The 24,458-nt window shown below is 38.8% G+C and overlaps 2 protein-coding genes and 1 pseudogene across 2 annotated transcripts; all 3 read right to left on the bottom strand.

The window, feature by feature from the left end:
• Nucleotides 1-4,452: 4,452 nt before the first annotated feature.
• Nucleotides 4,453-10,178, bottom strand: LOC139772595 (phosphatidylinositol 4-kinase alpha-like; annotated as a pseudogene).
• A 2,424-nt stretch (nt 10,179-12,602) lies between these two features.
• Nucleotides 12,603-17,255, bottom strand: LOC139772572 (uncharacterized). The gene is made up of 5 exons (XM_071706385.1): nt 17,046-17,255; nt 16,603-16,655; nt 16,367-16,447; nt 16,031-16,251; nt 12,603-15,942 (listed from the first exon to the last, which is right to left on the bottom strand). Exons 1-5 carry the CDS (start codon nt 17,106-17,108, stop codon nt 14,759-14,761), a joined length of 1,602 nt encoding a protein of 533 aa, XP_071562486.1. The 5' UTR covers nt 17,109-17,255; the 3' UTR covers nt 12,603-14,758.
• Nucleotides 17,256-17,560: 305 nt separating this feature from the next.
• On the bottom strand, nt 17,561-23,898 carry Vps11 (vacuolar protein sorting 11). The gene is made up of 16 exons (XM_071706369.1): nt 23,689-23,898; nt 23,519-23,587; nt 23,226-23,399; nt 22,929-23,125; nt 22,521-22,779; nt 22,291-22,442; nt 21,980-22,213; nt 21,596-21,896; nt 21,332-21,520; nt 21,113-21,235; nt 20,879-21,006; nt 20,586-20,798; nt 20,343-20,515; nt 19,960-20,257; nt 19,546-19,865; nt 17,561-19,293 (listed from the first exon to the last, which is right to left on the bottom strand). Exons 1-16 carry the CDS (start codon nt 23,701-23,703, stop codon nt 18,863-18,865), a joined length of 3,276 nt encoding a protein of 1,091 aa, XP_071562470.1. The 5' UTR covers nt 23,704-23,898; the 3' UTR covers nt 17,561-18,862.
• Nucleotides 23,899-24,458: the final 560 nt, after the last annotated feature.

The raw sequence follows: 24,458 nt of genomic DNA on the forward strand, positions 1-24,458 counted from the left end.
CGTCGTCCATTTGTTGCACCAGCACATTTAGTTTACGCGACTCTTTTGAGGGAAAAAGTAAATTGCAAAGATAGAAAAATTCAATGACATTTATTCCCTTGGGAACGAATTTCTCGAATTCCTCGAATAATTTTATATAATTTCTGAACAATTGTCGCACATAAACCTGTAAAAGGGAAAGTAACTTCTAAGTACACTAACAAATTTCGCAGTTTCTTCGCAGTAGAATAAAAGAGAAGATTACTTACTTTCCCCAGACTTCTTCTATATGTAAAGTACAAATTGTATGTACTTTCCTGCGACAAGTACAACACGTTTCAAAAGGTTCAGGGATGGCACTACGAGGAACAGAGACGTCTTATAAACTATATATAACTCGATAACAATAAGATTGTGTCAGAGATTTTTGTAATAAGAGGATCATTGCCAGTCTGGAAAGTATTCGGCTTCTTCTTCGGCTTCTTCTTCGCCTTTTTTTTGGACTGAGTTTCCGCGCCTTCAGACAGCGAAGATATCTGAGGAGATACAAAGCCGAAGACATAAATACATGAGACGAGAAAGACGGTTATTGCGTGCAAATGGGGACATTTATCTTCTACAGCTTGGGGCGGCAGTGTGGTCTAGTGGTAGAGCGCCAGACTCGTAATCTGAGGAACCAGGTTCGAGTCCACTAGAGCCATGGAAAGTTTTTTCCGCAAAACTGCGCCCTCCGTGCAAGATAGGTCTCTTGTGCGGGGCAAACTGGGCTCCTTTCCAATTTTCGATTTTTCCAAATTCTTAAAACTGCGTTTGCCGCTGCATTTGCTTCTTCCTTACGTTTCTTTTCTTCTTTCTCATTTAATTTTTTTATAATTTCTTCCAAAAAGTTCGGCCAAAAATCGTTGTCGAAATAGGGTAAGTTCGAGACGGACGTAAGCCCGTCTTCATTGGCTCGTTCGAAGATGTTCTGTAACAAAAGTTTTATTTGTATTTCTGTTTCAAATAAATAATTTTCTTGAATAAAGTAATATTTTTTTGGATCAAAAAAAAATATTTTTATCCAAAAAAATATTACTTTATTCAAGAAAATTATTTATTTGGTGGGTATCAATGACATATTTACTTGGATTAAAATATTTTTTTTCTTAGTGCAAATATTCGAATTAGAATAGGCAATAAGAGCCGAACTTGATGTGCAATCGATAAAATTTATTATACATTAGTCAAAAAATATACGTCGCGTACGTTTCGACCCTTTTTGGGGTCATCCTCAGCGCATTGTCTACATTTAAAATTCGTCCGAAAATCTAACTCGCGTTTTACACATTTAAGAGCTTATAACTATAACGAGACCTTCAGTATTCCGCAAAATCTTGTCAGATGTTACTTCCATGAAGGCAGATGTATGTACACTCCGAAGCCTCCCCAGGTATCTCCGTGTGTAATTTCTTGGTTTGACCGCCAGGAAATTAAATTATGGAATCTCGTCATTATGGATCGGTAGATAGATACCTGTATCAATGTTCGGAATAACAACTATGCCCTGTGATTGCATATCGGATAATCTAAGAGATGTAATGCTACTTACAATTAAAGATGTTAATAGTTGGCCGAAATCATTAGCCACGAAATTGCACAAATGTCTAATGAAAAGAATGTGTCTCGTCAACGACGAACAGTGACACATCAATAATACGATTGTTACTGTATTGTACCAACCAGGCTAACCAACAAGTGTCTTACACTTTCGAAAGTCCTTCGATAATGTTTATGTATAGGTCTGGTAAATTTTTGGTATCCGTTTGCAAGTTTATACCGTTTCTTTGTCTTTTGATATAGATCATTTCCGATAATAGCCTCTTGTTTAAAAACATTTCTTTGTCTAAAATCTTTACGTCATTCCAGCCGAAATCATGATTGCATTCCACTCTATGCTCCGTCACTACGGAATTACCACCCCCACATCTCCTTATCTGAGATTCGTGTTCTTTTACTCTCGTTTGCAGCTGTCTGCCCGTCTGGCCAACGTATATATAAGACGCATCACAATCCTTACAATTAATTTTGTAGACAATATTCCTCATCGAAGAATTGGGAAGAGGATCTTTATGTACCCTAATGAATTTATTTAGTTTATTCATACTAAAGTATGATAATTTTACGTTAAGATCTTTCGTAATGTTCTTATATTTCTCCGTTAATGTGGGAACGTATGGTATAGTAAAAAATATATCTTTGTCTACACATTTCTCCCTTTCTGCTTCATAGAGGGTTTCAAAAAGATACTTGAGCCGCACATGCATAATTTTAAAGATGAACTCTAGAGGATAGCAATTTTTTATTAAAATCCGGACTATCAACTCTATGTTTTTTTGTTGAAATTGTGGATGTGACAATCTAAACACTCTGTCAATCAAGCTAATGACCGTGCCTCTTTTTTGGCAAAGAGGATGTTGTGAGAAAAAGTTCAAGTATCTTTCAGAATACGTAGGCTTGTGGAACCAATCAAATAACAGGTGGTTTTTAGAACGATTACGAAAGATCTTAACGTAAAATTATCATACTTTAGTATGTGAATAAACTAAATAAATTCATTAGGGTACATAAAGATCCTCTTCCCAATTCTTCGATGAGGAATATTGTGTCTTCGCGGCGAGGAATCAGAACAACTGATTGCTAGAATGTCAAAAAAACTTTTTACAACATTGTTCACCATGCTTAAACGTCTTACATAATTATTTTGATGGTCCAACAAAATTATTTTCAGATTTGTATCTAGCTACATTTTTAGGTACTTTAGCAAAACCGTTCTTTCCGTGTACCTACATACACGTTTTCTTACTTATAATTCAAACATTAATATCAATTTTACACCATACATGTCGAGAATGCCATCAACTTTTTTCGCCCTCTTTTTCTTCTCGTGTTCTTTCAGATTTTCTTTCATAAAGCGCAGAACTTTTTGTTGCCAGTCGACTTTCGTTCAAGGCACGTATCGATTCCTTTGTACAATACTTTCAAAGACATTTACGCAGCATTTTTTATTTTATGACATCCGCAGAGCAGACATCGGGTCGCGACTGGTACAAAGCATTTTCTCTCATTCCATAGCGCGTTATCGGAATTTAATAAAACTCTCACTTGGCATACGTACGCGTTCAAGAGACAGAAATGCAGAGGCCTAAACGTATTCGAACGCGCATACAAGCCAAAAGTTCGAAATTGAAAGTTTTATTGGAATTTAATCGGTCAATAGATCCATCAATTCTGCAAAGGAGTGATTACTCTTTTCGTGCTATCTTACAAACTAATTAATAAAATAATTTTTTGATAAAAATTGTAAAATAATAAAATTCTTTACTATTTTATATTATGAGCAATCGTGAAACATATTACAAATCACGGGTATATCATATGGAAAAATTGTAGTCGATTTATCGATGATAAGGATAAGTATATAGAAGTTTTCCACAGAGTAATATACTTCCAAGAGACTTTCCTCTAAACGTTAAGTTGATAATAAATAATTATATGTAAGTTCCTTCGATTGCTTTCAGATAGCTACTTAAATTGTGGTCCATTTAACACTACGAGTGCTTCGGAGCATTCTTCTTCTCCTTTCTTTCAATGAAGAAAGAAGTAGAACGCTTCAAAGCATTTGTAGTATCAAATGGATTACAACCGATAATGCACGTCCGAAATTTCATTGTTCTTTATATTCTCTGCAGAGAAAAATTGTGCAAGGCCTCAGGTACGCAGATAAACAGGCAAAGCGTATTCAACCTCCGCCGGACATACCGGGAGGCCCGTATCACAAAACTTCGCAAATTTACTACTACCTCCGAGATGCGAGACGAGAAGTTCAGCAACCGATGTTGATTGCTGGTTCGAAGCAAATTGGTACAGAGTGAGTGGTAAATGTCACCAAGTTTTTTACATTTAAAAGGATTAAAATCAATACCTGTACATATGGAGTATTTTTTGGTCACGTTTATCAGAATAATTGAAAAAACTGATTCGTATATGGAAATTCTTTCATTAAATGAGCAAGTTAGTGAGCTATTGCTATTAGCGATATGTTAACTTTTAGGAAGGAGCCTCTTACCGACCAGAAATACATTACCCCGGGGAAAACTTATAATTTCTAAGTTCTTAACTTCTCAGAGTCAAGTCTAGCTGTTGGTTGCCTCGTGCTGCAAACACATTGATTAATATTGTTCAATGACAAGTTTGCTTAGCTATTGTACATACATAGAGAATAAATTAAACTGTTTTTTTCGTTCATTCAATTGTTAATTACACTCTCGAAATAAAATTGCACGTAAAATTATAAAGACCTCGGGAAACGGTAAGTTGAAATAAAAAAATGTATACATATTCTTTCTGATGTCTTACGAAATATCTATCGATATAATTAAATGCTATTGTGGTTGAGAATTAAAATACACCGCGAGATAAGGGATTTCACCGTCGTATGGTTAAAGTAATTTAATTTTTACTCATTAACAGCACATAAATTAATAACGGACAGGAATGTATTCGTATACAGATGTGCTGCATACAGCAGACATGTACATGCATATACTTATATAAGCGATCTCTCATAGATAATTATGATACATTATTACATACATACAAGGCTAAACGCTTTCGTAAAATACACAGTGGGACTAAAATAATATTGACACCAATACATTTGTACAGTTTCACAGTCAGTAGGTTTAAGGCGCACCAGGCCGCAGATCTCCTTGATGATGACTTCGTGATTCTTTAACCGCACCGGCAAGAATATGGCCAGAACAGGACTGATCTCCCACGCGAGCCGCGTATATTCTCGCCAGCGATCGTTCATCCCCTTGGCACGCCAGTCCGCGATACTTCCTTCTCCTTGCAACGCGAGTTCCGGTCTTCCGCTGGGATTACGCCAGACGTTGACAAGAAACGAGATTTTGACATTTAGAAGCCGATTCTCGTTATTGCGACAAATCATAGTTTTCTGTATATATTTGTGACTCATCAACAACTCACCAGTAACATTTCGATTTCAACCGCTAACAACTCGAGAATCAAATTTCTCTTTTTGATGTAATCTTTCACGAGAACATTGGCGTTTACAATTCGTTTGCTGCGATTGCTGCGTTTGCTCAATGTATTGGTGCTGGTCGACATAGGCATGGTGTTCATCCATACGTTGCTGGACGATCTCGAGAAGTCGTTCGGCGTAGGAGCTAGCGTGGCAGCTAACGAACCAATTGTCTCGCTTGGAATCATCGCGGTTGTATAAGTTTGAGATGTCACGATCTCAAATTCGTTATCGGCCCCTGTCATCATTAAGTACTTTTTGTCGCTATGCATTACCTATGGAAATATATAAAATAGAGTAGTACTAGATCGCGAATAAATTCCGATATTTTAATGAAAAACAAAAAGAATAATTTTATATAATTTCTATAAATGGAATCAGTATCTTAATTCTTAATTTTTAACGCGCTTTGGCTTACCTGCCAAAAGCGTATCAGCGTAACTATGTCTTCGCTAAGCTGGTCGATCTCTTGGGTCGGCAATTGACGTTCTCGGCAGAAGTAATCCAGACAATTGGAATAGATACGTTCTCGCAGGACATTCTTACTTAATGTTCTGCAAAAATAGATTTAATTATTTATTTTCTGTCATAGTCGTGGCAACGTCAATTCACGCGATAATGAAGGATATATTACCTTGGTAAAACGTCACCTTGCAGCAGTACCAAACCGCATGAGAGAAGTTTAAAACGCACGCCAACCGCGGCGACGTGTCGAGTGATACCGACTTCCTCGTCGGATGCACCGACAGTCATGGGTAACGAGCGATGCAGGAGTAGGGCGATCATATCGACCGTCTCCTGGCAACAGTACTTGGCTGTCTCGACGAGCTCCACTATGAAGGTCACCCAGATATCGTGCGGTTTCACCTGTGGCGGATTAGGTCCGAGTTTGCAGCCCTTGTAGACCGCGAGCGGACTGACCTCCTCCTCGTTCGGTGCGAACAAGCCCATCCTCTTGTCAACGGTATATTGCCACGCGAGTAACATCTCTTGCAAAAATCGCAATTTCAAATCTGGCCGTACAGTTAGAATCCACTGCCAGCATTCGACCGCTGTGGTCATGGCTGCGGTCGTGAACAGTTCTATCTGCGAGCACGCGACCGAGTGTAACAATCGTCTATGTATACCTATAAGTGTGAAATCTAATCAGCGCAAAAATTGAAGAGAAGCTTGCCAATAAATTGCCTTACAAATTAATCGAAGATCTAAGATTACAAAATTGACTAGTTCAAATTTACCAGGCATGGATATCAAAAGAGCGGTAGCGCGCCAAAGAGCTCCGCGATGGATAGTATCATCGCGATCCTGACAGGCGCGATGGACAGCCTCGATCAATCTCTCGACGACTTTGTCCCTACATTCTTCCAGAGTCACCTCCACGGTTGGCGATTCAGTGCGTGCAAGGGCAAGCATACCCGCTACCTCGCCGGCGTGCCACGATCTCGTAGACATCATCGACAGCAGCCACGAACTCGCGCCCTTTACGGCACGTGGCCTCTTATCCAACGAATTTGTCTGTTAAATATATCGCTTCGTCAATATAATTAATAGCGAGTACAGTTATCACTTACAATGCGTTAAATAGAAGAATAGTTAAGATAAAATCTAAAATCTAAAATAAAACGTTGTATAATACGCTTAAACATTGCTACGTACATTTGCTGGAACTACTGTGGGAATCGCGGTGTCCACGAATTCGAGAACCGAGTCAATGGCCAACGACAAACCAGAATGATGTCGCATGCCAGCAGACGGTATTTGATTGATGTACTCTTGTAAATGCGACCTGGTAGCTTGCGGCGCCCACTTCATGGCTTCCTGCACAATGCCCTTGCATCTCGCGGTAAAATCCTTCACGATAATCTGTAATTCGCGCGATGTCACGGCAACAGTTTTATTTTAACAAATAAAGCGTCAATAACATCATACCTCTCTTGCTTCAATAGTGTTCATCAACTCGATGCTATATGGCGTGCCAGGTATTCTTAAGCTAGGCGTTTCTTCATTTGGGTCGAGTTGTAACGAATACGACAAAATCTGCAATAGTCATGTAACAAAGAAGTCAAAGTATAGAATATACTAAAACAATAACTGTAAGAGCCGGTTGTTCCAACCTATTGGTAAACTAACTAATAGTTAAATCATATATGTGTCTTTGTTTTTCCTTTAAATAAAACAAGGATAGACATATGATTTAACTATTAATTAGTTTATCAATAAATTGGAAAACAACCCTAAGTATAATAAAATAAATAAATACCTGTAATATATCCAACATACTCCAAAGGACTTTACAGTTCCACAATAGATTCGGGAAAGCGTCCACTAAAGCACTGAGGTATTTGTCTGCCACCCGCCTGATTTGCTTGTGCACGTGATTGAAGTGCACCAGCAGAAATTGCGCGTGATTCTCGAGCTCCTTCTCACGTTGCTCGTCCTTAGGTTTGCGCTGCATCACATCCTTGAATTTCGTAAATACGGAGTTCGCTACGCAGCATATGCACTGCCACATGCCGCTCTTGTCTTTCTGCAAATCGGTATCGCCCAGGTACTGCATTATCGGTTGCAGACTCGGTTCAGGACTGTTAGCCACCCGTAAGGTCTCTGACCAATAAACGGAGAGCAAGTATGTGCACTGCGCGAACTGTAGCTTGGTCACGTATGCCGATATGTCGTTTGTACTGAAAAAAAAAAAAAAAAAAAAAAAAAATCACAGAAATTGTGTAGTAGATTCGAAAAATTCAGAAAAACATATGGATATTTCGATAATAAAATTTACTTATAATTAGAAACAGATGTCACGCATTAAAATATAAAGTATTTTTCAGACAATTAATTAGATGATTGATTAGAAATCGGGAGACGTGGCGATTTAAAGTGAATCGTACCGGGTGCTTATCTTCAATATTTGACTCCGCAGCTCTTGTAGCTCATTCAACGAGACACTGTCGTTGCGCACCGCCGATGTATACTGCAATTCTCGCATCTCGAGACGCACGCTGGTCTGAGAGATAAGGTAGGGTGATTTGACAGCGATCTCCTTGACGCCCTCGTACCATTCAGGCGGCCACAATCTCGAAGGATGATCCGCGGCGAAGCCTATTATAACGCAGTACAACCAAAAGTCCTTGAACAGCTTCAGCAGTCGTTTCTGCGGATGTCTGATCGGTGGTAGACGTCGCACCAATATCGCGATCACGGGGATGAGTACTCCTAGATTTCCAGCGCTACTAGCTGCTTTCTGTGCAACACAATATAAAATAATGCTTTTCATCCAATTACTGCTGAAGTTTTGCCAAGGTTATTGGTTTAAGCGATCTTACCGTCGCAGCGATACTATTCGGCATCTTGTCGCTGGCGCGTTTACCCTCGAGGCCCAACTGCACGAACAGTTCCAGAAGATGCAGCAGCAAGTCGTCCAACTCCGATTCGCCCTGTTTGCCGCTATGTTCGCCAGGGCGTTTGTAACCGCCTTGGAAACATGGCAGTACTGTTTGCGATCGTCGTTCGCGGCGTACGTTGCTGTACTCGACCCCAACGACATGGAGAACATCTGTGCATTATCCCTTCATAAATCTGCGTAAGAATTCACAATGATAATATAATCATCCGAAGAATGTTACAAATGATTCTTAAGGCTCCTGGGTAGTCACCGCGGCCATATTGAATTTCTCGCTATCGAGGCGAGAAATTACCCTATTTTAGGTTGCGGTAAATACTAAAACAATACGTAATGTCAGAATTAAAAGTTCTTACTTTCATTGGACAACATGCTTTAAAAAAGAACAGCCTGATGACATTTATAAAAATTTACTAATTGATCTATCACTTACTTTTCGCTTGCAATCCCCTATTGCTATTTTGATCCTTGTATCCGCGTATCAGATTGGTCAGAACGGCGAGTGGCGAGTATCTCAACCTGGGTCGAGATGATTTCTTCTCGCGCCGGTTCGCACCTGGCCGCCACATCGCTCAGCAGGGTGTTCGGGCAGAAGCTGAAGCGTTCCGCGACCGGAACCCGTTCGGCGGTTCGGCGAGCGAACCTTTCACCTCGTCGCGCCACACCGCCTTTGGAAGACCGCGCAATAATCTCAATAGATACGGCAAAATTTTATCCCGGTGCTGCAGGCCGGATTCCAAAAAATATATTCCCAATACGATGGTCGCATCCTGACCTCTCTGATCCAAGCGGAATACATCCAGAGCGGAATCTTGTGGACATAACTTGTACAGCTTGGCTACCTGCGATTAGACATAAAAAATATTATTTTTAGATCCCGATAAAAGTTGCATTAATCTAATTTCTCTAGTCATGAAAAGTCAAACAGGATAAGATCTTTTAAAAGAGAAATAATCTTATAAAAAATATTTTAAATTATTGTATTATATTTAAGTAACAATTTATATTCTAATTAATATTAATATTACGTATACATTTTAATAAAATAAAATAAAATAAAATAAAAAAATATATATATATAAAATTTCATATTTTTTATCATTATTTTATAAAGATTCATAATCTTATAAAGTATCGATTTCTTCCTACTACAATATTTTACAAATGTACATTTATCATATAATCCTGATAAGTTATACTACGTAATTTTTTGAGTCAGTATCTTTACACCGCCGCAAAAAATACATTGTTATTGTATTTTCTAAGATTTTTTTCACAGTCATTGTGCAAGCTGCAATCGTAATTTTTTCACAAGAAGGCAGCAGCATTAATTATCATGCATCGCAAGTGACTATAACAGTCCTCAGAGTGACGTGATATCCTTCGGATTATGTCATAACATGGAAATGTCAGGATGTCAGCTGACACTTCCTGTAATTTAATCCCGATAAAAACGACGGAGAAAGCAGTGTGCGATAGCTGTCCCGTGGTCGAAGAATTGACGTTCGATCGGAGGATTCTCTCGGGGAGTGGATTCAACTTACTTTTTCCCATGGCGTGGGCTTGATAGCGACCAAACATCTCGCAAATTGTTGGACGGCGTTCGAGAAAAACAACCTTTCGTCCGCCACCATTTTGCCGAGCGATTTCGCCACTCGCCACTGATAGACTGGAGTAATTCAGAGACAAACGTCACAAACGTCAGTAACGTCGTCTGCTATAGTGCGTTCGTAAATTGCAGAAGCTCGCAGTTTTCAACAAATTGATAGACGGCGATACGAGTCAGGCGCGGTACGTGGTGCGCAAGTAAAGAAATTAATAGTTACAGAAGTAACGAATTACAATGTATATATATATATATATATATATATGCATATATACATATATTTCAACTTAATAAACTGCGCACCGATTATTTGTCGGACTTGAAACACAGCTAATGTTGGAAAATTAATACCCTTCCCTCCCCGGAATTAAATCTACACGATTTAATTATTTAAATTTGTTGACATTTTCACGAGTCTAATGATATATTTGAATAGTATTTTTTTGTTAATAAAAAAATTATTCTAATGTTAAACATATCTTTTAGCATTTATTATATATATATAATATAGAAATTGTTATCTTATTGTCGACATAATATAATTAACAAAATAACATATCGTAGTAACGCATCGTACGGAACTAACTCATTAAAAGCGCGATCGAAACCGCGCTCTTCATCACAGTCTGCCTCGATGTTGTCTTCAGTTTTTTCGTCTGCCATTTAGCACATAGCTTCGTTAACAGTTTAATAATTATTACCAATAATTTTTAATCATGAAGCTTATCATTTTTTTTTTCACAAAAGTTAACGCCGCTTTGTTGCAGTCTGCCGGCGCTTTCTCTTCCACGAAATCATCTGCCAATAATTTTCCGCGTTTCGTAGCAACAAATACTTAACATTCCTATAATTTTTATCCCTGAGCTTTATCATTTTTTTCCTTGTAAAATTTGTCATTTTTTACCGTCCGCCCCCGCCTTAATCTTCCTAAGCGCGCAGGCAGACTGGTCACTCAGTGTCCGGGAGTGCTAATAGAACCTCTCTAGCTATAAATATTTCATGTACCTTATACCTTGCATTTTTATGTAGCCAGCTCTTAGACTATGAGTGTCATTGACTCTAAATTATAGAGTCCCTATATAAGATGCGACAGACGCCATTTTGTTACAAAATAGCCTCAGTGGCCAGACTCTTATATAGGGACTCTACTCGGAGCGTGCGGCGCGCCTATATATATATTATATATACTGGACATGACAGTCCTGAGATTACGAATTTCGATAAAGGTGATACCGACTCGTCGCGTCCGTCACGAAATATTTTTAGAAAAAAATATTTATATTTTTTATTTCTTTTAAAATATCACTAAACTTTTTTGTAAATTTTGAAATTTTTGAATCACCAAATCAAAGATTATTTTATTATAAACTCAGCTATATGTAAAAAATAAAGTTATGTTTCGAAAAATCATTTTCGAGAATTAATTAGAAAACCTCTCTATCCACACGCTATCCATGCCCGTCCATGCGTTCGATTCTTCAACACGTTCTGTTCGCATTTTCCAGGAATAGAAAATGACGATGATAAATACGTTTGGAGAACATTTTATATATAATCATGGAAGTTTTTATCGCGCACCGAACGATCGACGTTTATAGAACAGTCGAATATGCAGTAAGGTCATAGTATCAAGATATAAAAGTAAAATATGAATGATCCAAAGTCGCAGGCGCGAAATGACGCACGAGGGGCGAAATCAATTGTGCATATTTTTAATGCGATGCCACTAGTTGAATTATATAAGACTTATGGAATACATGCTACAGTAGTTTTCAATTGTGCAACATGGATATATCATGCGCAAATTGTGGTATGCTTCACGGGGCAAAGGTGTTTCATTATTTGCATATAATAATAAAAAAAGCAAATCTAAATGTTATTAATGCAAATAATAAAGTACCTTTGCCCGATGAAGCATACCATAATTTGCGCATGACACATCCATATTGCACAATTAAACTATATTAAGCGTGTTCGCGTTGCTTGAAATCCCCAAACATTTTTGCACTTGAAATGAGATAAATATATATTCGGCCGTTGGAGAGAGAGAAAGCAAAGATGCTGAGTGCAAAAAGTGCAAGCAACGCGAACAGACCCATTGTAACACGTATTTCATAGATCTACATAATTCAAGTAGTGGCATCGCATTAAAAATATGCGTAATTAATTTCGCCTTTCGTGCGTCATTTCGCGCCTGCACTTTGGTTCATTCATATTTGACTTTTATATAAATACGTTGTTCTACCTGTGCGCGAGAAAAACTTCCATGATTATATATATAAAAACCATTCAATTTTTAATTTAAAGAATTATTTTTTTTTAATAGTTTCGTCGATATTCATCCCTAAAGAGAAACCGTAACTTTTTTTCAAAGGAATGTTTTATTTCCTAAACATGCAATATAGGCAAGTGTAAAAAAAAATGTGTCCCTTATTTTGATTTAGAATACAACAGCTTATTAAAAGTTCATAAAAATCGGAAGGAGTTCATAAAAATCACTTCCGTGGATTTCCTTGTAAGACAGATTATCTTGGTTGTACGATAAATATTTGGTGTCTTTATTTCAGATAGACATTCTTTCACATTAGATTCGCGGTATCTTACAGTGTCACTGATACCGCGCGGATACATGATTGCACATTACGGTGAGAAGATCGTTCAGAGACTAGAGCTTATTAAAGCTTATACGATATAACGCGCAGCCTACGCACGCACACAAAATATAGTGACTTCTGACTAAAAATTATTGTAGACTCATGGCGGTATATATATATACGATATACAATATATATATATATATATATATATATATGATACAAGCTTATTAGGTATATAATCACGCGGACTCTCGTTAAACAGCCCATTTATCAGTTAGAATCGATTACAAAAAATAAGTGTGTACATATATATCTCTTTTTATTTTGCTTTGCATTTTAAGGTAAGACCTCCTTGGCTGCGAGATTCATCGTCTCGCTTATCCAAATTACTCGCTTATCTAACGGATTTGTCGCTATTGGCACGTATGCATATTTTCTTGGACCGCTGTTATGCAAGAACTTAAGTCAAAGGACCTGGCGACGTGGTGTGCCGCGACCTTAGTTAAAACTCATTACACATTGTATGTGTATTGCATACAAAAAATAATAGCGAGAAGAAGTACATAATGCGTATATAAATCGAATTGCTTTCTTTTGATGCAATTTATCTAAAAGATATGATACGAGAGGGTTGCAATTAATGTTCCCACGACGTTGATAAGAGTGTAGTAAATCAAGTATCATTCATGTCACAGCACGAGGACGCAGTCTTTCTCCTTACACGATATATAGGTAGAAAGATATTTTGAAGTAAAAATATTAAATCTATATTACGCGTGGAAATTAATATGTTACGTTTATTGCTTACAATCAAGTTTACTTGAATTATATTCATCGTATGTATTCCCTCACGTTCGTATTTTTCAACTGAACGACCTCCGCTTTAACTTCTTGCTCTTTCGCGCGACTGCACTTTTATTATAAAAGTATTGCTGCTTCAATCGTAGACTCGTATTTTTTTCATAATAAACTAGAATTGTTTTTCATCATTGTCAATATAATGTCAAGTATGTGCGCAACGCGTAGTAACTTATGCATTCTTTAATATAGAGATAATATTAATGTGCACATACATATATAATAGAGCTTAAATATATAGAGAAGACTAGCTTGACAGAAATATACTGCACGAAGGACGACACCATTTCGGGCATTGTCGAATTCAATATATCAACATTATTGTTAGAAAAAAATACGTCAAAATTGATTTATGATCTTTAAAATGATTCTTATTTATTGTAAATTTTCTTGAAGACCCTAGCCACTTTCTTGGTCTTTCGTAAGTAATTTATAAGTACGTTTCCCCATTTGAGAATTAAAAAAAATGTGCGACATTCATTCACCATTATCATATAAAGTAACGATTGATATCTTTCTTTGTGCGTAGGTGGATTAAATTGGGCCGCGCTTTTGAAACATCATTTTCACTGTGTGTGTGTGTGTTTCGATCTTAATCTTAAATTACATTAAGTATAGTGCGGAAATAAAAAAAATAGCATCTGATATACGACGTTCAGAAAGATCTTTTTATGGCAGTATGTGTATCGTAGGTATCAGAAATAAGACGTTTCGCTGACGCATGTAAATGGAACTATCGCCTATCACACTTAGAGATAATATTCAGCATTTCAATAGGTAATCAAAATAGTTTAGCTTTGGAATTGCAATATTGTTTGCAAAAAATATTGCGGAAGTGCGATTTAAGTCTAACGTCTAATATTAGGTTCGCTAATGGTACGTGAGATAATAATGAAGGATATATTATACACATCTTTCACGAGATCCAATCGTCAAATTCGACGATTAAGAAGATGCTGATATGCAAAACAAATATTATGGAATCCGGTAAATACGAAATACTCACTGCTGCGTGAAATATACCGTACGTACGTGTTAATAAAAATAATGTCGCATTATTTCTGATAAAATAGAATCGTTATTTCATCGCGGCGGTCGGAAATTCCGTTAAAGATTACTCTTCGATAACGAACGATTAAGTTTGTATTGCTATACAAGTTATGCGCGAATAAATAGAGACATACAAGAATAAACATCGCGTAATACGCGCAATGATAAGAATTTCGATTTTACGTTCAGTCTAGCGACTTTGATCTATCTAATTTGTGTTTACTTTCGAGATCAAAGTTTGCACTCCGATTCATCGCACAAAGACCGCGGGCCTCGTCGGCATTTTCACTCGGAGGCGATTGCACATTTTCAAAAATAAAGGATTCTAATATCACATTATTGGATGGATTTGATTGAGAAGAATTCGCGTCGCGCTCCAGAGAATTCGCGACCGCGGACGCTGCTGTCTGAGCGGAATTGAAAGTGCCCCGTTGGGAAGCGCCTGACGAATCTCTGGGGAGAACTTTTTGGAAGCTGCTGCCTTGGTAAATGACATCTCCGGCGTGTCTGCGCGGTAATCGCAGGGAACCGCCATAATTCGTACGTTCTCTCGGGAAGTTTCTCTGCGGCGCAGGAACCACGTTGAACGTACGTTTCGACTCGTTCTCGCTTCCCTCCGACTTAGGCGAGAGAGCACGCGTGTCTGTGGTCGTCGCGCATCTTCGATTTTCATCCTGCGTGATGATCTTACCGTGGACTCGCAACGCAGACTGATCGTTTCCATGCCAAGGACTACGTTCTCCGTAGCTGCCGGTCGCGACGTCGATATTGAGCATTGCGCGTTCCTCCGTACCCGGAATCTCATAGCCACGAGCCACGTTTTCCGCGTCCGACGCGTCGGACGATCTGTCCGTTGGATATCCCGGCAATCGATGCGGGCTAGTCTGGTAGCTGCAGCTGAAATTACTTCCCCCGGACACGACCGGTTCCTCTGGATACTCTAAAGGGACGCACACGTTTTGACCAACCGCACCGTTCGTGGTGCAATATTGGGAGAAATGCGCGAAGGGAACGCTCTCATGACCGTCGAGCTGTTGGGCGTTCGCGCTATCGCTTGGACATTGACTCGAATTACCGTCCACCAATCTCGCCGGAGAATTGCAGCTGTAGAAAAAGCACTGCGGCACACTCGGATTCGGTATCACGTTCGCCGTCTGCAGATTGAGCCGCGCGGCCGAGGACTCCGGCGACGCCGGATTTGAGAGCTTGCCGCGCGTTTGCGCTATCACCGTCTCGTAGCTAGGCGGAGGGCCGTATAATTGATAATAAGGGCAATTGGCATCGTTTAATAGGACGTTCATATTCTGATAGTGTGTCGATGTGGTCGCGTTACCGTTATACGCTGGCGCTGCTGTACTTCTCTGAGGACCTGTTTTAAAAAATTTTACACAAATAAAGTTTCCGCACTGCAGTTTCTCACGCATGTTAAAGTAAATCTATTAGAAAAGGATACGAACCTTTCCACATCCGATGCAGTAGGACGGTATTTCTCGCTGAATTGTAGGTAATACGAGCCTGCTGCGCTTGGCAAGGCGCGTTACGAAGAGAATTTTGCGATCTAGCGTTAGAAGACCGAGTCGGAATTGCCGAAGCTGCGGCTCTGTATCTGCCCTGCAACCAGTATCGGTACCACCAACCACCACCAGAACAGACCAAGAACATGATTATAACCAGGATCCTAAAAATCGTACGACATTTTTATTGTTACGCCGCTTAACGAAAGAGCTGCAAATTATATAAAACATTGCAGTTGTAATTATTATCGAAAGAGATCGTTGTTAAAAACTACTTACCAATAGTACCACAAGTGATGGAAGTGAAATCCAGGTGACACGCAACAACCGAAAGCGCAACAATACTCCGTTCTTGAACATCTGCAAGCGTTACAATTTAATGTAAAATTAATTTTTCATACACGATATAATAAACAATTCATTTCCTTAAACACAAGTGTATTTTATAATCGATTGATCGAATAAAATCATCGAATAAAACTAATTAATTAATATAGTTAGAAGAAGTAACATACTCGTAGTATTTTATTTCTCCAGGCATGTCAGAGGCACAGTACTTTGCTTCTGCCTGAAAAACAAAAGAATAGCAGCGTAACAAATGATTTACAAAAACAAACTATCGTGTAACTAAATTAACAAAATCTAACAATATTTAATCGATATCTAACATCTAATAATAATCTCACAAAATCCCGTAATAACTTTTTATACTTGGAGCATTATGATGCTCCATTGTTTGATTCTATCGATGAGGTGAAATCGAACGTAATTGAGCGAAGCTGTAAGAAGTGTAAGAATTCTTTTGAATTCTCTTAAACAAATCGTTTCCAAAATGTAAAACCGAAACGTAAAAAAATCCTGGAGTCCGCGGGTGTGTGCGATTTTTCGAGTCGCGAAGGAGAAACCGAGGAGCAACGAGCGCGTCGTCGTCGTGCGCGTGAAGGACGAGGCAACTCACGTAAACGAGACACTTCGATGTACCCACGAATATCGCGAGTTTCTTCTTGCTGCTGCGAGCCATCTCGCCAATTGGATACCCGCGTAGTCGATTCCGAGTCAAGCGCGACGGGGCCTAGCGCGGCGTTTTGACATAATCGCCATTTCCCACCGTCCGTGATGTACACACAACATTGCACATTGCACTTATTGATTTCAATTTCGGGACTCAACAATGACGTCAGCTCGGCGAGCAGGGCTACCACCGCGACGCGACCACCGGAGACGAGAGAGGTGGGCGCGATGACGCATTCGGCGCGCTAACGAGTGCGCCATCCAATGCCGCAACCGCTTAAGAAACCCTCGAGCGTTGATTGACTCTTACCTCTGGATCCAACAGCAATAGACATATCTGCATACTTAATTTATTTTATTTATTTTAAAATCTTAATTTATTTTATTTACTTCAAAATCTCAATTTATTGATTATAAATAGATGATACAAAATCAGAGAATTAATAGATACACATTTACATGTATATAGACTCATGCTTTTTTTATTTATTTCCCTACCTCTAATATATTATAATTGTACAATTTTATAATTCGTACCTTCTTCTCGATACTTTTACACGTGCTGTTCTATTCCAGCAAACAGATGCAGCACACAAAGTAATATAAGCGTAATTATTATAATAATGTTCATTTTGCTCGAATTTGACTCGCTCCCTTTTTAAAGTTTACAATCGTGCGGTCACGAAAGCGGCGTGAAGATGCAGAGCGGCTTGAAATGATCAATTTTGAATCGGCCACAATCTGCAATTAATTTTATCTTCCAAAATTTCACTTGATTCCTTTTTCAGATCACAGTCTCATTACAAAGGCGCATTGATATATCTTTTTCTCATTGATCGATTGCTTTTTATTTTGCGATTTTTCGATTCCCTTTGCCTAAAATATCAGCACTTAAAGATCGAAATTTAAATACCGTGTCTCATCCACACAAAAAGCGTGGCACTTCGGATAATGCTATGCTCCTTAGCATAGATAAATATTAAGCTATATCTAAAGCCTTGTGTCCACGATGCTTTCGACAAATCAGTCTGCGAGATCTGAATTCAAGTTCTTGAATAGAAGTAGTCGTACTTTGATGACCCTAAATAGCGTTATAGTTGAAAAATGTTGGGTCGAGAGCTGAGTATGAACCCGGACCCGTGGAATATATATATATATATATATATATATATATATATATATATATATATAATCCTCTTTTCTCTATTTATTAAAAATTTATGAAAATTATATACATTTCCGTTGTCCAACGTCTTATTGACTAGCTATTTATAAAGTAATCATTTTGGCAAAAAAGAATTGAATCGATATGAACCTAGTAACTAGTATGAAAAAATGGGACAGGATGCATCTTTTCTATACGAGATTTCTATTCGAGATATTCATCTCCGAGTTGTCATGTGCCATGATTCGAGTTTTAATAACTTTTTCTCGGATCGAGGACTCGGACCAATTTCTAGCATTGTAGACAAGGCTTAAGATCTGCGAAGCGCAAAGTTTTCAATTTGTGGAAGGGAAGCATGACATATTAACGCTCCAAATCAAATTTTTTACAACATATAAACTTGAAATAGGTACTATACAAGTTTACACAAGTTTTTACATAGTACGTTAGATTCGGAAATTCGTTACGTAATGCTTACTGAAGCATGCACATTCGACAACATCTTCTCTCTTACGTATCGCAAAGTATTTATCCGTATACATATACATTTATATGTATCTTGTCTCGACTCGAATCCCACGGGAAATGTTATTCGCGGCTTACCTACCAAATGGATTTAGATTTCTGTTGTAATCGTCGTCATTGTTACCGGCCCGATCATTATCGTTATCATCGTCATCTTTAAAAGGATTATTCGCATCGTCGTCGTCGTCGTCGGCGAAGGGATTTTTGGATTCGTCATAGTCAGTCTCAAAGGGATTCGATGGCACAGTGGGGGTTTTCGTTGAAACAAAGGACTTTTCGATCGGCGATGACTTTGGTGTAGTGCTGTTCAAGATACGGGCTTCTCTGATCGGCACCGGCGAGGCTTTGGCGGAATTACCGCGTGGCGTCGACACACCGCTTCCCGTTCCCGATATATTCGCCTCCAACGATGAGGAATACACTTCTGGCTTGACAAAATTTCGGAAACGCTCTTCCGTTATTAACGTTGGAACGTCGTATCCGGCTCGTCGAGGCTCCGCTTTTCCTATCGGGAGAACGCGAGAAGGTATTGATTAATCATTACGCGTTAATATGAAAGATTGATGACGCAAAGCTCCGTATGAGAGCGACCGACTGTAATATCGGGTTTAATTCCGACCCTCATCCCACGTGTCTCCGTGTAGTTATAAGAGATTAATAAAGAGTTGAAGGTTACAAGTAAAAGGAGTATGAAGTAAATTATAACTTGTCTCGACAAAATAAACTAATACAATATCGGCATGGCATTAAAACGTACCTGAGATAGAACTCTTCCCTTCGTTTAACCTGAGTCTCGCTTCTGCACCTGGGCCGTAATTTAACTTCGGTTCCTCCGATCTAGTCGGTGTGGGTAACGATTTGTCTGTATCAGTAATTACTGTTAATTTCTTAAAAACACCTCTACCAAAATAATCTGCCACTAAGGAAAATGGATCCTCCGCTCGATCCAGAAGACTGTGGAAAGTCTCGTGCAGGTCCCTCGATTGCTCTTGCGCTCTTATAATATCCAGTAATTTCTTGTTGTTTGGCAAGCAGGCCGGGCATTCATTTTCATTTTCCGAAAAGCTTTGAAAGCAACTACCAAGAAAAACGTATAAAAATAAAATAAGTGCGATAGTTGAGTTCAGTTCATGTACTGTAATAAAAATAATAATATTTAAAAAAAGCTCACTGTTGATGATACGAATGTTGACACATGAAATGCACGGATGGCAATTCCAACTGATGATGGCACGCGCTACATCGTGATCCTTGAAAGATTATCGTATTATTTTTTATTGCTTCTATTTGTTCCCGTAATTTAAGAGTATCGGCTCTATATTTCTCTGTTAATTCCGTGTCAGCTTGAGTTTGCTCGTTCTCCGTTCGTAATACACTGCACAAATAACTTCTAACGTCTCCCAACGTGCAGGTCAATGATGTGGAAATTGCGTCAACGACCATCAAAGGAGATAACAGTCTTTCTTGAGCTACAACGATATTTTTACGCGCAACAAAATAATGTTTTCCAATGCATTTGATTGAACATAATTGATATTCCGCGAATATATTTACCGATATAAGCTAATATATCGGCGAGAAGTTTCGTTGGTGCATCCTTGTTTTTAGCTACGCTCCACAAAGCTTGTACCCACAGATTAGGGTCCTGGTGACCGAATCTTTTGCAAGTGGCGAGAACTTGTTCGCTATCTCCCTCGCATAAGTGAAATCTCAATATTTCTTGATATCTAAGATAATAAAATTTATATTTAAGTGTATTTCTATGTCGTTACAAACATTCATACGACAACGACTTACAGTTTGCTCTCTTCGTAAAGAAATAGTAATCCTTTTCTGAAATTATGTTGATGACAAAGTATTAATATCTGGTCTTTATCATAACGGGCCTCAGAATTCTGCAGAAGTCGTACAATTTTCTGTTCATATTGTAGTTTAGCTACATCGTTATCTAATGCCGACCAAACATGTAAATAATGTTCCACTAATGTATTATAAATAAGTGTACTCCATCTACAAGAAATATAAAAAAATGAAAAGTTAATTTCATGATAAAAAGTACTTGTAGCTTTTATTTCATGAGAGAAACTAACTTTGTATCTGATTTAACTAAATGCTCCAAAAACTCTACGAGTCGTTCAGAATTATTTAGAAATAAATGAATAAAATCTTCTGGACTAGCTTTATCGACACGCTGTTCTGTATAGCCATTTAAAGCTTCCTGCAAAGGTAAAATAATCCATAATTTTCCATCTTTTAATTTTTCCTCAAACAATAATTTGGTTAAAACAAATAGAAGAATGTAAGATTCAGACATGTATACATACCTGATCTATAAGAGGTTTGTTGGAAGGTTTATAGTTCGTGCACAAGGCTTTCAAAAATTGTGTAGATTCATTTGGCACATTTTCTATTAAGATATTTCCATATTTTTTCATATTGGCTTCTGCCTAAAATATATTTAAACCATTTTTTAATATGGCTATTTTACTATTTCTTTGTAGAAATTGTATAGAATTTATGTACATGATATATATATGTAATACCTCTTCGAATTCTAACGTTGCCATGTATTCCAAAGCCTTTTTATATTCCTGCTTATCTTCGATTTGGATGCGAAGATACCATTCGTGTTTACCGTGTTTCTGTGCGAGTAATAGGGCATCCTCCGGCGATGCTTGGCGGCAAACTTTTATCGCTATTTCCACGTCAAAATCAACCTCACGATCTTTTGTCTAAATTATATACAAAGTAATATAATAAAGGTATACAATACACATAAATATTTATAGTTTCCATGTCCAACTTACCATAATAAACTCTTTTAACTTATCGGTATGGTTAAGCTTGGTGTAACAATTTAATAACAAAGTAGTATGATCCTCTGTTGCCTGTCCATTTTTATGCAACGCTTGCAAATACGTCGTCAAATTATCAATATGTTGGGAATCCAGGAATTTTCTTATCACATAAGACGGTTCTAATTTGCCTATAGTCTTTATATATTGCTCTATAGCGCCATTATGATCCCCCTTAGAATACAAATGATCTCCGTATTGACGGAAAATGTCTATGAGACCTTCTGCATCATATTGCTGATTTTTAGCTATTCTGTGGTAGCGTAAAAAGTTATATTATTAAACATTAGTCTTAATGCTGATTTAATTGCAATTAAATCGATATATCCAACATACCTTATAGAAACATCGTACAAATTCTTTTTGAAAAGTAATGCTAATTTTGACTGTAAGTCCTTCTCATCTAAATGATACAATTTGTTATCTCCACTAAGTATAAAAAATCCACCCCACTCGGATAAGACTGCTTGGACAGACACCATTGGTGCGGAGAACACGATAAACTTGTTTTGAATATCGAGCACAGTAATGATGTGCTTATCCACGCCAGGAGGTATCGGCTCTATTGTGCTACGGAGATTTAATATGCATTACAACATAAATATAAAAGAATTACAAAAGAAAATGCATACGTGTGTATATATTACTTGGGTTTGGCGGATATAGTTGTTGTTCTTGGAACATTCGCCGCTTCTTTTGCTACTATCACCAAATATGTCCTGAACCATTCTAGCATTATCTTCTGACCCTCTACCGCGTAGCATGGGCCTCTACCGTCTGGCGTGTAACAATAAATAGCCTGAAAATTTTTGGCTTTTTAAAAACGGATGTAAAACGTAATGCAAGATGCAAGCACGAAGCAATATGCGTGACGTACGTCATTACGTCCGATCATAAAGTGACTGTCCTGCATAGACTCGGCGAGCACGCTACATCTTCGCGCGCAACCCATAGTATCCAAAGTAGACTTGAACTCCTTATCCTTAACGGTAATATTATACAGGAACACACAATTCTGCGTGGCGACGAACAGATAGGTCTGTTTACCGGTCGCTCGTATCGCGAGGCCGGTAACAGACAGATTGGAATCCTTCAAAACTTTTATCTTATTCTTTCGCTCTCGAGTCAGGTCACCCCTGAAAAAAATTTAATTGCAGATTACTGATTAATATAATATCGTATCATGATATAAAACATTGGATAAGAAAATAGCATCCACCTTCTAATATCCAATGACGGAGAATAAAAGATAAAGAGTAGAGATAAAAAAAGAATATAAGCTTACCTATACAACATGATAGATCCATCCCCGAATCCAATAGCCATCAATGTAAGACTAGTATGTACACATAGAGCTGTCGCTGGGACCGCCCTATAGCTAGGTATGGCTCTGCTTATTCGAACGCATGTCGGATTACCTTGTTTATCAGGCTTGGCCAAGTTCCAAACCTTTATAGTAGGATTGCATCCAGGCTCGTCCTCCTGTTAACAATAAATTCAAACAATTAAATCAAATCTATCATATGTACTCGGTCTAATTAAGAACATGCATGGCAACGAGAGATCATAACAGCACTCTTACACCGATGGTGAACAAGAAGGTGGAATGTTCGACTTGCTGCGCCAACACCAGAGTGATCTCGTAAGCCCGAAAGGTGGTGATTTCGTATAACCGGTTTATCAAATGTACGCTGCCCGCATTGTCCCCGAACACGAGATTGCCATTGCCACTGGTAGCTGCAGCGACTTGCGCATCCTATAGGATGTATAACCAGGAGCTTTCATAAGTAATGATAACCAGGAGCTTTCATCCTGTCCATGACAGTGGCGCATGACGGTCAATCAACATTGTCATCACTCAAGGTAACAACTTACCCCGAACGCTTTAGCGATCTTCCCTGCGTCGACTTCCTTTTTCAAGTCGAAGAAATTAAAGCGCCTCCACTAAAACGATAATAAGCTCAGTATTGACATTCTAGGTTATGTCGGGCGAGAGAAACAACGAGATCGAGACGAGTCGCGAGGAAATAACGAAAATGACTGACCTCCAGGAACGCCATGATACGTGAAACGAGGCGACGAGGCTTATTTGTACATGTACTCGGAGGGAATTGTAGGCCCAGCGGTTTGCGTGCGGATTTTTGACAGCGACGCGTATGATCGATCCGTTGGATCCGTCAACACGCCCGCCGTCTCGCCGGAGTCGCCGCTTCCTATCAGCTGTTCGCGACTGCCCCGATCCCCGATTGCCCGTCGAGTTGCGCGCGTGCGCGCGGATCTGCCGTACCGCCGCGTGAAGTTAGCCGCCGCTTGAGGGTTCCTAGTTCCTACGCTAGATGAAGACACTGACACCGCCGCGCCGCGCGCGCCGGAGGGGCCGGCAGAAAAGTTTCGCTCGCGTCCTCGTCTCGTCCGCGAATTGGATCAAGCGCGCGCGTTAAAACTTTGTGTCGTATCTCATTTACGTGGTAAAGTAACGAGAGCAGTAATTAAAAATGTTTAGCGGAGCGTTTGCCGCCCGGAAATGGAGAATCGCGTCCTTGGAAAAGGGAGGATACGGAGAGTCGCACAGGTATCGTTGCTCTCTCGCTTTTTTTTTTTTTTTTTTATCAATTCGCAATCGGAAATTTCTTGCGTGGATTTTAATGGCGGCCGTTGCGCTCTTGCAATTAAATTTGGAGCCTATAGACGTGATCGAGGTTTGCTCTGGATGATCGATAATTCGTATATTAGAAACTTATCTCCATTTGTATAATTTTATGCGCCGCGAAAAACGTTTGAAGAATTCAACATATGCACACGCAAATATAGATTA

The sequence above is a fragment of the Temnothorax nylanderi genome, unplaced genomic scaffold (assembly GCF_030848795.1).
Source record: "Temnothorax nylanderi isolate EJ_2023f unplaced genomic scaffold, tnyl_v1.0 TNYL_tig0051_pilon, whole genome shotgun sequence".
Classification (NCBI taxonomy): Eukaryota; Metazoa; Arthropoda; class Insecta; order Hymenoptera; family Formicidae; genus Temnothorax; species Temnothorax nylanderi.